Source organism: Anomaloglossus baeobatrachus, chromosome 8, assembly GCF_048569485.1.
Source record: "Anomaloglossus baeobatrachus isolate aAnoBae1 chromosome 8, aAnoBae1.hap1, whole genome shotgun sequence".
NCBI classification, from domain to species: Eukaryota; Metazoa; Chordata; class Amphibia; order Anura; family Aromobatidae; genus Anomaloglossus; species Anomaloglossus baeobatrachus.
Genome location: NC_134360.1, coordinates 236,434,340 through 236,450,473, shown reverse-complemented (window position 1 = coordinate 236,450,473; position 16,134 = coordinate 236,434,340). Strand labels below are relative to the sequence as shown.

At 43.3% G+C, this 16,134-nt stretch overlaps 1 protein-coding gene across 2 annotated transcripts in view; it reads left to right on the top strand.

Annotated features, from left to right (window-relative positions):
* The window catches only part of FGGY (FGGY carbohydrate kinase domain containing), a 298,106-nt gene that overhangs the window by 246,303 nt on the left and 35,669 nt on the right, over positions 1-16,134 (top strand). Inside the window, exons 15-16 of one of the 2 annotated variants that reach the window (XM_075320406.1) lie at positions 10,741-10,802; positions 14,308-15,018. In XM_075320406.1, the coding sequence (XP_075176521.1) occupies positions 10,741-10,802; positions 14,308-14,389 (144 nt within the window). In that variant the 3' untranslated portion in view covers positions 14,390-15,018. Of the gene's footprint in view, positions 1-10,740; positions 10,803-14,307; positions 15,019-16,134 lie in introns of those variants that run through there. The other variant, XM_075320405.1, reaches the window with a different exon arrangement.

Here is a 16,134-nt window from a genome sequence, read left to right as displayed (position 1 = left end):
CTGTATTATACTCCAGAGCTGCACTCACTATTCTGCTGGTGCAGTCACTGTGTACATACATTACATTACTGACCCCTGTACTGATCCTGAGTGACATCCTGTATTATACTCCAGAGCTGCATTCACTATTCTGCAGTTTTGGTTTTTTTTTTTTTAGAAACACTCAGCATGCATACAATCAAATTCCCCTTAACTAACCTCCTATAGAGCAGTTTTATCATTAGATTTACAAAATACGTAAAAAGCTAAAGGGGTGAAGATTTTTGCAAGCCACTGTATATGCTTGTGAAAGCGCTTGAGGATTGACCCTTTAATCTAGGAGCCAGCAGAGTCCTTTGCTGTATGCTGCATCTTGCTGACCTGCATCACTGCTTCCCTCCTCTAGTTACTAGTATCTGAACATTTACAGACTGTAATTTACAGCTAAAATGTATCAGATGTACATTGTGGGGTATGTGATACCGCTGCGGGTTCCTGTAATGCAGAATGTCAGGGCTGCTTTGATAAAATGCCTCAACACAATTCCACTGCCCTCTCATGGCGGATGCATGGGGGGGGGGGGGGGTCAAATAATTAGTATTTCAGCTAAAATGGAAATGAAGAGGTGGAAAAATGAGTCTTTGTTTTTCGGTCTCAGGTTATCAGAGACAGATTTCCTCAGGAATTCTTTGCAAAACACTTGATGTCAGGGAGCGTACAGTATGTAGAGGTACACTGCGCAGACCAAGCCATGATGACCAGCCTGACCCCAGCAGAGCTGGTGCGGGGCACAGCAGAGCTGGTGCGGGGCTAGAGGATGAGATCCAGATTAGCAGCAATGATCTGTATACATAATGACTACAAAAGAGAATTAGTCCAAATTCAGGGGGTCCTGCTGGTACCAGAACTGGATTCTGGGAAGTTAAGTATCTACCAGACACCAGGGATTATCCCTATTTTCTACGCAAATACACATATAAGGGAATAATTAACCCTTCATCTTCTCTAGACCACCAGGGTAGCAAACAGTAAGCCCTCAACTGCTGTAAACCATGACAGAGGCGGGATATAATAATAATAATAATTCATTTATATAGCGCTATTAATTCCACAGCGCTTTACATACATTGGGAACACTGTCCCCATTGGGGCTCACAATCTAGAGTCCCTATCTGTATGTCTTTGGAGTGTGGGAGGAAACCAGAGAACCCGGAGGAAACCCACGCAAACACGGGGAGAACATACAAACTCCTTGCAGATGGTGTCCTTGGTGGGAATTGAACCCAGGACCTCAGCACTGCAAGACTGCAGTGCTAACCACTGAGCCACCACAAGACTGCAGTGCTAACCACTGAGCCACTGTGCCGCCCACTATAATTATAACTCATTAAAGGGAATCTGTCACTGGTTTTTGACACCTAATTTGGGAGCCGCTGCTGCATAACGTAGGGCCAGAGATCCTGATTCCAGCAATGTATCACTTACTGGGCTGATTAGTGTAGTTTTGATAAAATCACTGTTTAATCAGCAGGAGATTATCATTACAGGACTACTTGGCGTGCTGCAGGTAGTCCAGCATATGCATGAGATCTGTATAACTGCTGGATCTGCAGCAGAGAAAACATTGATTTTATCAAAATGACAGAAAACAGCTCAGTAACGCCGCGCTCACACATCCGGCTTTTCACCGGTTTGACGGATGCGGCGCACGACAGTACAGTATGATACAGTACAGTGGCAACGCCGCAACTTCCGGGTCACATGCTCCGGTCACATGACAGCATGTGACTGGCGCTTGTTGTGCTCCCACTGTACTGTATACAGTGTACTGGCGTGCACCGCATCCGTCAAACCGCCGAAAAGCCGTATGTGTGAGAGCGCCCTTAGTGAGACATCCCTGGAATCAGGGGCTCTGCCCCTATGTTATGCTGCTTTCAGATGGGATAGCAAAAGCCTGGTGACAGATTCCCTTTAATACCCTTCATTTTCCAAGGAAGCAGAAGTTAACCTCACCCCATTTTCAAAGCACTTAAAAAAGTAGGCATTGGCTTTTTCCTAACTCTAGGACACCAGGGAACTAAACATGAATCCCTCCATTGCTCTAGACGTCAATGAAAGCAAGAACTAAGCTTTTCATTACCTTAGGTGACCAAGCACAGCATATACTGAGGATGAGTATACAACAAACCTAGACCCCCAGGATAAGACACAAACCCCTTCACCACCAGGGAAACATTAACCCCTCTATCACCTTAAATCACAATGGAAATACTCATTAGACTACACCATTACGGATGCAACAATGTAATTGTATTGTATTACCCTAAAACTCCAAAGATGGTGGTTTAAAGCTTGCTTTACACGCTACAATAAATCTAACAATGTGTCGGCGGGGTCTAGTCGTAAGTGACGCACATCCGGCATCGTTAGTGTTGTAGTGTGTGACAGCTACTTTTGCGATTGTCCAAAAACTCCTTCATCGCATACACGTTCAAATTCAAAAATTTTAATGTCAGGTTGTTCAATGTTCCCAAGGCAGCACACGTCGCTCCGTGTGACACCCCGGGAACGATGAACACGACTTACCTGCGTCCCACCTGCAATGCGGAAGGAAGGAGGTGGGCGGGATGTTTACGTCCCGCTCAGCTCCGCCCCTCCGCTTCTATTGGCCGCCTGCCGTGTGACGTCACTGGGACGCCGAACATCCCTCCCACTCCAGGAAGAGGATGTTCGCCGGCCACATCGAGGTCGTATGGACGGGTAAGTACGTGAGACGGGATTTAATCGTTTGTGCGACACGGGCAACAAATTGAACGTGCCGCACATACGATGGGGGCGTGTCACATCGCATACGAGATCGCATGTGTAATTGTAACGTGTAAAGCAGGCTTTAGACAGCTAGCGAAGCAAATATTAACCTTACCTTTTCACTAGATCACCAGGGAAACAGACACTAAGGGGCACTTTGCACGCTGCGACATCCCTAGCCGATGCTAGTGATGCCGAGTGCGATAGTCCCCGCCCCTGTGGCACATGCGATCTCTTGTGATAGCTGCCGTAGCGAACATTATTGCTACGGCAGCTTCACACGCACTTACCTGCCCTGCGACGTTGCTCTGGCCGGCGACCCGCCTCCTTGCTAAGGGGGCGGGTCCTGCGGCGTCACACGGCAGGCGGCCAATAGAAGCGAAGGGGCGGAGATGAGCGGGACGTAAACATCCCGCCCACCTCCTTCCTTCCGCATTGCCGGTGGACGCAGGTAGGAGATGTTCCTCGCTCCTGCGGCTTCATACACAGCGATGTGTGCTGCTGCAGGAACGAGGAACAACATCGTATCTCCTATTGGTGCGAAATTATGAAAATGTCCGACACTGCACAGATCACCGATTTACGACGCTTTTGCGATCGTTTATTGGTGTTTCTAGACTTTACACATTGCAACGTCGTTACCGGCGCCGGATGTGCGTCACTTTCGATTTGACCTCGACGAGATCGCAGTAGCTATATCGCAACGTGCAAAGTACCCCTAACTGCCCCATTACCACAGACACCCAGGAGGCAGACATTAACTCCTTCATTACCACATAACACCAGAAAAGCAGAAATTAATTCTTCCATTAACCTAGACCACCACAGAAGCAGGCTTTGATTCCTTCATTACCCTACTCCACATAGGACCCTGGCTAATATTAACTCCTCATTTACCATATACTAACAGGGAAGCAGGCATTGACATCTTCATTACCTAGACCACCAGGGAAGCAGGACTGTATTCCTTCATTACCTAGACCACCAGGAAAGCAGGACTGTTATTCCTTAATTACCCCTAGACCACCAGGGAAGCCGGCATTTATGCTTCATTACCACAGTCTACCAGGAAAGCGAGCATACCATCAATACTCCAGACTACTAGGGAAGCAGGTATTTGTGATTTCATTACTAAAGACAACCAAGGAAGCAGTCATTGACACCTTAATTATCCCAGACTACCAGGGAAGCAGAAATGTATGACTACATTACCCTTGACCACTGGGAAAACAGTTTAAATTGCTTTCATTACCCTAGGCCACCAGGGAAACAGGACTTTAATGAAATGGTGTCATCGTCATCTTTGGCACTGTACTCTGTTTATGTCACCATTACTGTACCCCTGCTGTAAATGTATCGATACAATCGCGGTTGCAGAGGTTGCGACTAGGCCCGGGGGTTCAGAGAACCCGCCGACCTCAATACCTGCTTCACCTGAATATGCATCTGAGGGAGCACATCCAGCTGAAATGCTTTGTGGCACAGAGATCTCCTGGGTTCCTGGGCTGCAATACATGCCGACATCAGCGTGCACGTGACCGGGGGTGCATGACTGACGTCATTCACCATGGCATGCAGTCCAATGTCAGCTGCCGGCCACTGCATGCTGGCTACAAAAGAGGACGCCGCACAACATGGGAGCCAGAGAAGGGAGAAGAATGCTTTGTTTGGAAGTGGCCCAGGATAAAGACATATACACGGTGGCTCAGTGGTTAGCACTGCAGTCTTGCAGTGCTGGGGTCCGGGGTTCAAATCCCACAAAGGAAAATATCAGCAACAGGTTTGTATGTTCTCCCTGTGTTTGCGTGGGTTTCTACCGGGCACTCTGGTTTCCACCCACACTTCAAAGACATACTGATAGGTAATTTTAGATTGTGAGCCCCTATGGGGACAGTGTTGTCAATGTATGTGAAGCGCTGTGGAATTAATGGCCCTATATACTGTAAGTGAATAAAATAAATGTATACCAGGATAAGGACATACAGTATATGCCAGGATGCAGGATGGGACTCAGGATGAGGACCATATGTACCAGGATGGGGACGTTACTACCAGGATGGAAACATATATACTAAATGGATTCATATATACCAGGACGGTGACATATATACAAGGATGGGCCCATGAGGGTGAAAATATATACCAGGATGGGAGGCATATATACCAGGATAGGATACATATATACCATGATAGGGACCACATATACCAGGGTGTGGCCCATATATACCAGGATGGGAGGCATATATACCAGGATAGGAGACATATACACCAGGATGGGGACCATATATACCAGGGTGTGTCCCATATATACCAGGATGGGGGACATATATACCAGGATCGGAGGCATATATACCAGGATAGGGGAAATATTTTCCAGGACGGGAGGCATATATACCAGGATAGGGGACATATATACCAGGATGGAGGACATATATACCAGGATGGGAGGCATATATACCAGGATAGGGGACATATATACCAGGATGGGAGGCATATATACCAGGATAGGGGACATATATACCAGGATGGAGGACATATATACCAGGATGGGAGGCATATATACCAGGATAGGGGACATATATACCAGGATGGGAGGCATATATACCAGGATAGGGGACATATATACCAGGATGGTGACAATCTATACCACGATGGGGGACATATATACCAGCACTTGGGACAGATTTACCAGGAAGTGGCTGAGCATGGGGAAAACTACTACAAAATGAAGGGGGGGGGCAACTCACATGTCTTCATAAGATTTAGAACGCTACAAGGGCCCACACATCTGACCAACATGCGGGGCGCGGAAGGGGGGGGGGGATGGGGGGTAAAACAGGCCCAAATTTTGCATCAGAGCCCATCAGATTCTAGTTATGCCACTGGTAACTACCATCAGAATCAAGGTTTGGTTCATTTTCATTTCTTCAGGCAGAGTTTACGAATGTCCTAGACATTGTTTTCCTCCTCCTCGCCGGTCTCCCGAGCAGGGGATATTCTAAACACTTCCCAGATGTGGCCGGCTCACAGCGCAGAGTATAACCCTTCTCTGACAGCGGCCGGTATGGATTGTATTTACTCTATAGTGCAATAGGATATTGTATAATCCCTGCAGACACAAATATTTACAGCCCTGTATCCATGGAAACCAATGTAAACATTCAGATAGAGAAAATCCACTGGAGCAGTAAGAAAGGTAACACAGATTAATGGAGGTTTTCCATAAACACTCATTAAGATGAAGTATACAATTTAAGACATATGATAATTCAGAACATATAATAGACAACCCCAACGCTAAAACAAATTGAAATAATAATAATAATAATGTATGTGCTCAAATTAATTACTGATCTTATATTCTGATTCAGCTACGATTAGCTTTATTCTATCTCTCTGTCCTAAATATCTGGTGTCATTCACTTCCTATTTATTATACCGCACTGCGTTGTGATTAAATGAACATTCTCACTTAGCTAAAAAAATGTCTTCTGTAAGGCACGAATATTCTTAGATCCATAGTTATATTCTTGTACATAGGGGCAGTATAATAGTAGTTATATGCTTGTACATAGGGGCAGTATTAAAGTAGTTATATTCTTGAACATAGGGGCAGTATTATAGTAGTTATATTCTTGTACATAGGGGCAGTATTATAGTAGTTATATTCTTGTACATAGGGGCTGTATTATAGTAGTTATATTCTTGTACATAAGGGGCAGTATTATAGTAGATATATTCTTGTACATAAGGGGCAGTATTATAGTAGTTATATCCTTGTACATAGGGGCAGTATTATAGTAGTTATATTCTTTTACATAAGAGCAGAATTATAGTAGTTATATTCTTGTACATAGGAGCAGTATTATAGTAGTTATATACTTGTACATAGGGGGCAGTATTATAGTAGTTATATCCTTGTACATAGGGGCAGTATTATAGTAGTTATATCCTTGTACATAGGGGCAGTATTATAGTAGTTATATTCTTGTAAATAGGGCAGTATTATAGTAGTTCTATTCTTTTACACAGGGGCAGTATTATAGTAGTTATATTCTTGTACATAGGGGCAGTATTATAGTAGTTATATTCTTGTACATAGGGGCAGTATTATAGTAGTTATATTCTTGTACATAGGGACAGTATTATAGTTGTTTTATTCTTGTACATAGTGATGATATTTTGAGTAATAAATGATTAGCATTTATTTCAGGGCTGATCACTATATCGTTGCTGTTAGTCAGTGGAGTTGCCCTTTAATTTAATGTTTTGCACCAGTGTACTGTAAACTCCCACAGATTCTGATCAGAGAAGAAGAAAACTTTCCCTGATGTCTTCTCTGCTTGTGAATCTGTTTTCAGATGAATCCTCAGCAATGATATTGGGTGAATTGTTTTCTGCATTCTCGGGGCACAGAAGTCGCTGAGCGGTCTTTGTTTACTTGCCTCAGACCAAACCGCGACATTACGAGAGCGGCCTGAAGTGCTGAAAAAGCCCCTTTATGTTCAACGCTGGACATCAGCTTCTTCTTGTTCTGCGCTGACCCCTTCCACTTGCTTAGAAGTCTACGTGCCCCGTGTTTATTTATAGAAGCGCTTTGTGCAACACAAAAATAAGGGAAAAAAAGGATCTATCTGAAAATGTAAGAAGCCGCATGGTCCATGGAGAATAAGGGCTTTATGTGTGTAAAGTGTCCATTCATCCCCCACACAATGTCTCCCTATGTAGGATTTAATATTTAACCTGGATGTGGGTGTTAATAGGGTCGTGTTATGTTTAATGAGCTGTCACAAGTGTTGTGCGTCATGTCCAATTGTGAACCCACAAAGACAGAAAGAAAAGTCTAATGAGCAACACAACACACTGATATCACTTGCCTCCATCATTATCCATTTTTAGGCATTTAAAGGGTATTCCCCTTTAAGAGAAACTTTTTTGAATTGTCCACAGGCTTTTTAATAGTCTATTTAGCAAATTCTTTGTTGTATCTATTTTTGGAAAAAAACAAATTAACCATAATTGTGCAAGTAATCCGCTATCCAAAGACGAGGTTATAACTCGCTAAACGCCCGGGGTCCAACCATTGGGTACCCCAGTGATTTCTAGATTGTGCCACTGCACAAATCCACAGTCACCGTTCCATTTTTATAATGAATAATGGGGGTCCCGGGGGTTGTATGCCCAGAGACCAGTAAGTTGTTACCTATTCTGTGCACAGGTGATAACTTGCCCAGTTGGGAAAAAACAATTGAAAAGCTTGCACAAATCCAAATCTATGGCATTGGCTAGTTCTACCTGTGCAACAGGTTCCAAAAATAATTAGATATGTGTGAAATACTGTCAGCAGCCACCACTAGAGGGAGCTCACTGCATACAGACTTATTATTGAGTTCAATGCATCAACAGTAAAACACTTATTGCCCCCTAGTGGTGGCTTCAGGTTAACGGAAAAAATTTGACTCCATGGGGGAGCAACATTTTTGTTCAAAATGCTCCCTATACCCCTGGATAAAATCCTTGAGGGGTCTAGTTTACAAAATGTGGCCAGTTTTGGGGCCTTCTGCTGTTTAGGTACCTTAGGTGCTTTGCCAATTCAACATGGTGCCCGCAATCGATTTCAGCCAATTTGCGTTCCAAAATTCAAATATTGCTCCTTCTATTCCGGACTTTCCTATTTGTTTAAACAGAGGTTTCTGACCACATGTGGGGTATCAGCACGCTCAGAAGTAACTGGGTAACAAATTTTGGGGTTTATATTGTTGTGTTATTTCTTCTAAAAGTGAATAAATTGGGGCTAAAACAACATTTGTAGGTAAAATGATAATTTTAGTTTTTTTTTCATTCCACATCACTTTAGTTCCTGTGAAGCACCTGAAGGGTTAATAAAGTTCTTTGATGTGGTGTTGAGCACTTTGAGGGGTGAAGTTTTTAGAATGATGTCTCTTTCGGGTTTTTTTCTGTCACCTCAGCCTCTCAAAGTCACTTCAAATGTGATGTGGTCCCTAAAAAACTGGTTTTGTAAATTTTGTTGAAAAAAAAATGGGAAATTGCTGATGAACTTTGATCCCTTCTAACTTCCTAACCCCAAAAAATTTTGTTTCAAAAATTGCACTGATCTAAAGTAGACAAGTGGGAAGTGTAATTTATTAACTATTTTGTGTGACAGAACTCTGGTTTAAGAACATAAAAATTAAAAGTTTGAAAATTGCAAACTTTTAAAAATGGTGTTCAAATTTCCGATTTTTTTCGCAAATGAAAGCAAAATATATCGTCCTAACTTTATAGCTATCCTGAACTACAATATGTCATGAAAAAACATTCTCAGAATCACCGGGATCCGTGGAAGCGTTGTAGAGTTATAACCTGTGAAAGTGACACTGGTCAGAATTGCATAAAATGGCCAGGTCATTCAGTACAAAATTGGCTTCGTCCTTAAAGGGAACCTGTCACCAGATTTGGCGACTATAAGCGGTGGCCACCATCAGTGATCTCTTATATACAGTGTTCCAGAATCCTGTATATAAGAGTCCAGGCCGCTGTGTAGAATGTAAATATCGCTTTATAATACTCACCTAAAGTGCGGTGCAGACTGGTCAGATGAGTGTCTCCGTTCTCCGGGTGCGGCGCCTCCTCTTTCGGCCATGTTTGTCCTCCTTTTTCTGAAGCCTGGGTGCATGACGCAACCTACGTCATCCACACTAGCCGGCATTGAGGTCCTCCAATGGTGCACGACAGATCACACGGTGACTCCGTCTGCACTATTATAGTCAACTAGCTGTACTGCCCGGCTTCGCCCAGGTTAATAACTGCTGTTAACAAAATAGAATGTATTAACAAAAAAGTATTCTGCACACAAAAACCACAAAACAAATAGATATAAATGTAATTATAATGTAATGTAATGTCTGTCTCCCCCTCTGTATATATCTCTCTGTCTCTCTCTCTATCTCTTTGTCTGTCTCTTTCCCTGTCTGTCTCTGACTGTCTCTGTCTCTTTCTCCGTCTGTTTCAATCTCTTTCCCTGTCTGTCTATCTATCTCTGTCGCTTTCCCTGTCTGTCTCTTTCCCTGTCTGTCTCTTTCCCTGTCTGTCTCTTTCCCTCTCTTTCCCTGTCTGTCTCTTTCCCTCTTTCCCTATGTCTCTTTCCCTGTGTCTGTCTCTGTGTCTGTCTCTTTACCTGTCTTTGTCTGTCTCTTACCCTGTCTGTCTCTTTCCCTTTCTTTCACTGTCTGTCTGTTTCCCCTTGTCTGTCTCTTTATCTGTCTGTGTCTGTCTCTTTCCCTGTCTGTCTCTTTCCCTCTCTTTCCCTGTCTGTCTCTTTCCCTGTCAGTCTGTCTCTTTGTCTGTGTCTGTCTCTTTGTGTCTGTGTCTTACCCTGTCTATGTCTGTTTCTTACCCTGTCTGTGTCTGCCTCTTTCCCTGTCTGTGTCAGTCTCTTTCCCTGGCTGCATTGTGACACGCCAACATTCCATATAAGGGCGTGGCTGCGCATTCTTCTGAAGTTCTGGCTGCACTGTGGCTCCCAGCTCCATTCGCTTTAATGGAGGCAGGTTTTTTAGTGAATAACTGTAAAGCGCGGGGTTAAAATTTCCCCTCAAAACATAGCCTATGGCGCTCTCCGGGTCAAGACATGTGAGTGTGCAAAATTTTGTGGCTGTAGCTGCGACGGTGCGGATGCCAATCCCGGACATACACACATACACACACACACATTCAGCTTTATATATTAGATGGACCCACTGGCGTATACGCCCGAATCCCGTTTTGGGTGGGTTCGGACAAAATACCTGACAGGACCACTGAATGGGGAGAGGATCCCACCCTAAGTCCTGTGAATGAGTGAAAACCTGAGCGCTTTATGACCCTGTTGACTAGAAAACGTACATTTACAGCACAGTGACCTACAGTTTGTGTGATTGCCTGAATAATCCTGATTGTTTATTTCATCGACAGGAAGCCATGCAGAAAATGGCCAAGGTTGGAAAGATTGTCCTTCCAAACACTGAACACAAAAGGTAAATTTTCCAGAAATGCAATTACTGTAATTCCTGAAAAACACAGAGCCCCTCATGGAAGCACCTGCAAGGCACAAACCAGTATACGAAACCAGTGATGAGGAGTGAATAACTGGTCTGTGGATTGTTCACTGGGACTCATTTCCACACCCTGCTACACAATTACTGAGGTCCAAACTCATGAACTCTGTTATTCGTGAAATCGGATCGCCACCTTGTGGTAGATTGTGAAATTACAGGCTTTTACATTAGCACTTATTTCTATATGTTAGGGCTACTACAAACAAATTTATTACTGGTAATTAAAATCTCCAAATTGCACAATGTCCTAAAAATTCAGTCCATCTTTATGTTCCAAAAAAATGAAAACAGACTTAAGGGGGCTTTACATGCAACGACATCGCTAACGATGAGGAACTCATCCAACCTTTTTTTAAAAGCTGTTCTAGTATCTGCCATTACTACCTCTTGTGGTCGGCATTCCACAGTCTGACTGCTCTAACTGTAAAGAACCCTTTCCTATTTAGCTGCCGGAATCGCTTTTCTTCCACTCGCAGTGAGTGCTCCCTGGTCCTTAGTACTGTCTTTGGAAGAAATAAGTCATGTGCCAGTCCTTTATATTGACCACACATGTATTTATACATATAAATGAGATCTACTCTGAGACGTCTTTTTTCTAAGTAAACAAATCTAACTTTTCCAACCTCTCATCATACGGGCGGCCTCCATTCCTTATCATACGGGCGACCTCCATTCCTCATCATACGGGCGACCTCCATTCCTCATCATACGGGAGACCTCCATTCCTCATCATACGGGCGGTCTCCATTCCTCATCATACGGGCGGTCTCCATTCCTCATCATACGGGCGGCCTCCATTCTTCATCATACGGGCGACCTCCATTCCTCATCATACGGGCGACCTCCATTCCTCATCATACGGGAGACCTCCATTCCTCATCATACGGGCGGTCTCCATTCCTCATCATACGGGCGGCCTCCATTCCTCATCATACGGGCGGCCTCCATTCCTCATCATACGGGCGGCCTCCATTCCTCATCATACGGGCGGTCTCCATTCCTCATCATACGGGCGGCCTCCATTCCTCATCATACGGGCGGCCTCCATTCCTCATCATACGGGCGGCCTCCATTCCTCATCATACGGGCGGCCTCCATTCCTCATCATACGGGCGGCCTCCATTCCTCATCATACGGGCGGCCTCCATTCTTTGTAATAATCTTTGAACTGACTCTAACTTCTGAATGTCCTTTTTAAAATGTGGAGCCCAAAACTGGATCCCGTATTCCAGATGTGGCCTTACAAGTGATTTATAGAGGGGTAACAATACGTTGGGATCACAGGATCTAATCTCTCTTTTTATACACAATAAAATTTTGTTTGCTTTAGCAGCTGCTGCTTGACATTGATTGCTGCTGCTCAGCTTATTTGTAATGAGAATACCCAAGTCCTTCTCCTGTTCTGTAGTCCGGAGTTTACTTCCATTTAATGTATACGCAGCTATAGGATTACTCCGTCCTAGGTGCATTACTTTACATTTATCAACATTAAATCTCATTTGCCAAGTATCTGCCCATTCTGACATCTTATCCAGATCTTTTTGTAATATTGTACTATCAAGGTCAGTTTTTAATATTCTACATAGTTTGGTGTCTTCAGCAAAGACTGACACTTTATCATCAATCCCATCCACAAGGTCATTAATAAAGAGATTAAAAAGAATCGATCCTAGCACAGATCCGGCGGTCCCCCACTGCTCCCAGTACAGATCCCTGCGGTCCCCACTGCTCCCAGTACAGATCCCTGCGGTCCCCACTGCTCCCAGTACAGATCCCTGCGGTTCACACTGCTCCCAGTACAGATCCCTGCGGTCCCCACTGCTCCCAGTACAGATACCTGCGGTCCCCACTGCTCCCAGTACAGATACCTGCGGTCCCCACTGCTCCCAGTACAGATACCTGCGGTCCCCACTGCTCCCAGTACAGATCCCTGCGGTTCACACTGCTCCCAGTACAGATCCCTGCGGTCCCCACTGCTCCCAGTACAGATCCCTGTGGTTCACACTGCTCCCAGTACAGATCCCTGCGATCCCCACTGCTCCCAGTACAGATACCTGCGGTCCCCACTGCTCCCAGTACAGATCCCTGCAGTCCTCACTGCTCCCAGTACAGATCCCTGCGGTCCCCACTGCTGACTATAGCCCAATTGGAGAATGTACCATTTATGACGACTCTTTGTTTCCTATCTTTTAGCCAATTCCTTACCCATCTGCTTATTGTTTCCCCTAGTCCTTGCTTCTGGAGCTTCATTACAAGACTGTTACGTGGCACATTATCAAATGCCTTTGCAAAACCCAAATAAATCACATCAGCTGAATTACTAATATTCACTTAATATGCTAAGAAAATTTGTTATCAAAGCAGAAGAGGAGAAGGGGTTAATGCCGTGTAGTCGCCAAAAAAGATGTAAAATTGTTGATTTTTTTTGGTCCTGAAGAAGAGGTCTCATACCTCGAAACGCGTAGACTTATGTAATAAAATAATTATTAGTTAATCAACAATTTTACATCTTTTTTTGGCGACTGCGCGGCGTTAACTCCTTCTCCTCTCCTGCTTTGACGACTCAACCACGTGGGGCTGCGGCACCCGCCATTATCTGTATGTTATCTCACCCTCACAACCACATAAGGTGAGTGTATATTATTACATATTGCCCTTTTATTTATCTGGTAAGACCCTATCAGCGCTTCTTTTCCCTAGTCTTATCAAGAAAATGTGTTAGTTACTTAAGGTGTAAACGTTTCATACTTTTTCAATATATTGTGCCTCTCTCTTGTGGATGAACTGTTGATTATGGAGACTTGAGACAATTGCTCAAATCACTAAACTTATGCATTGTGGAGGCTTATACAGTAAGCAGAGGGGTCATTGATGGTCTCAGGACCCAGATCCTCATGATCACCAATGCCTCGGAGGAACTACAATATATCTGTTTTAAAAGTTCAGTTACACTTCAAAGTGGATTACCATAAATATGATATTTTTTCATCTGATGTAAATGTTATTATTTAAGGCATATGACGTTTTTCTTTTGTTCTTTGTACCTGAAATATGGCCTCTTCTTCCCTGTATAAGAATCTAGTTTTGTGAGCCAAATGGGCATTGTCCTCTACTCTTGTCTGTGGGCGTCTTCTTGATGACCACGCTCAGTTAGCAAAAAGATTAGATTTATATCCGTGGAAAAGAGAACACCTGTTTCTGGGATAAAGAGGAGCAGAAACAAAAGAAAAAGAACCAGATTCAGGAGAACAGCGGCATTTACAGCAGGTTAACAAAACACACCTTTATGGCAGGTGACAGGTCCTCTTTAAGAAGTTGTTCCACTTTATAGCAACATCATTAAGCAATTTTATAATATACATTTCTATAGTATTGTCACTGATGAGTCGGACTAATCTATGTCCATGTGTTTTCTGTTGAGCAGATTCTATGAAAAAAAGTATCAGGTATTTCTGAAACTCTACCAACACCAGAGGGAATATCAGACCATAATGGACGGATGCTAATTACAAGATGGGTCCTCAGAAATGGAAGTGATCATATACGATACATTGTTTAAATAAAAAAAAAAATCTTCAAATATTGCAAATGTAAAATAAATACCTTTATTATTAAAATACAAAAAAACACATTAAAAAAAATCAAACAGAACAATATGGAAGATACATTCACACAAATAGCAATTTAAGAAAGCCACCCAGTAAGTGACACATCGCTGTAATCAGGATCAATGCCCCTATGTTATGCTGCTCTCAAATTAGGTGGCAAAAATCTGGTGACAGATTCCCTTTTAATCAATAATCCTATATTGGAAAAATTGCATCTTGAGGAAGATTCAAGATTAAAAAGTACATAAAAGTAGGGATAAGCAAACCCGAACTTTAAAGTTTGGGGTTTGGGCCAGATACGTGGTGTCCAGGTCTCAAACTCAAACACAGACTTTTAAAAAAAAAACAAAAAGAATGTGGCCGAGTAGGGAGTTTGGGTGCTGTCCGCATGCTAATAAAGTTTGTTGACAGACTGCAACGCAGCCAATTAACAAGCTTTATTGCATTGGGAAGATGATTGTACACCTCTGTGAACAAAATAAATGCTTTTTTTTTTTAATTATGGGGGCTCCCACTTATTTTTGATAACCAGCACAGGTAAAGCAGACCACTAAGGGCTGCTGTTATCAGGCTGGGAAGGCCCATGGTTACTTGGCGCTTTCCAGCCTAAAAATAGCAGCCCACAGCTACCCCAAAAGTGGTGCATCCATTAGATGCACCAATTCTGGCACTTTGCCCGGCTCTTCCCAATTGCTCTAGTGTGGTGGCAATCTGGGGTTGATGTCAGCTGTGAATTGATAGATGACATCAAGCCCAAGCGTTAGTAATGGAGAGACGTCTATCAGACACCCCCATTAATAACCCCGTAATGTTAAAAAACACACACTGGAATAAAAAAAGAAAGGTTTACTTGAATAAAGGCTACCCTTGTTCATCAATTAATTCAAAAGAAATCCTTGAAGCGCCAACATAATCCAATGGTGTGATGTCCCATGATACCCATCTATTCCTATGGATCTTTGTTCTGATAACATTCTCAGAACAAGGCTCCATAGGTCACTCGCGATCAGCAGCTGATCCATTAATTCTCACACTCGTGAAAAATTTCGTACCTGCCTCTGACCGTGAGTGACTTATGGATCACCATAGGAATCTCCATAGAAATCGTTGGACATCGTAGGACTTTACACCATTGGATTATGTCGGAACTTTGAGGATTTATTTAAATTAGTAAGTTGGTGAATGAGGAAGTGTGAAGGAGTCTATCTTCAAATAAACTATTTTTTCCTGTCTGTTTTTTAACTGAACACTCACTGGGTTAGTAATGAGGTGTCTGATAGACGTCTCCTCATTACTAACCCCTAGGCTTCTTGCCAGCTGACAATTCACAGCTGACATCAACCACAAAAGTATTACCCCAATTGCAACTGCACCAGGGCAATCAGGAAGATCCTGGCAAAGGGCTCGAAATTGGTGCATCTAATAGATGCGACAATTCTGGGGCAGCTGTGGGCTGATATTTTTAGGCTGAAAAGGGCCAAATAACCATTTTTACAAATCATCTCCCTAGAAAAGTAACATCAGTCTGGAAATCAGGACAGAGTAGAGATTGTTGCTGTTTTTGGTGTTAAGCTCACAGAGTAATTCCTAGACTGATAAACTGCAACTGTCACTAGATTTTACAATACAGAATGGATACATTA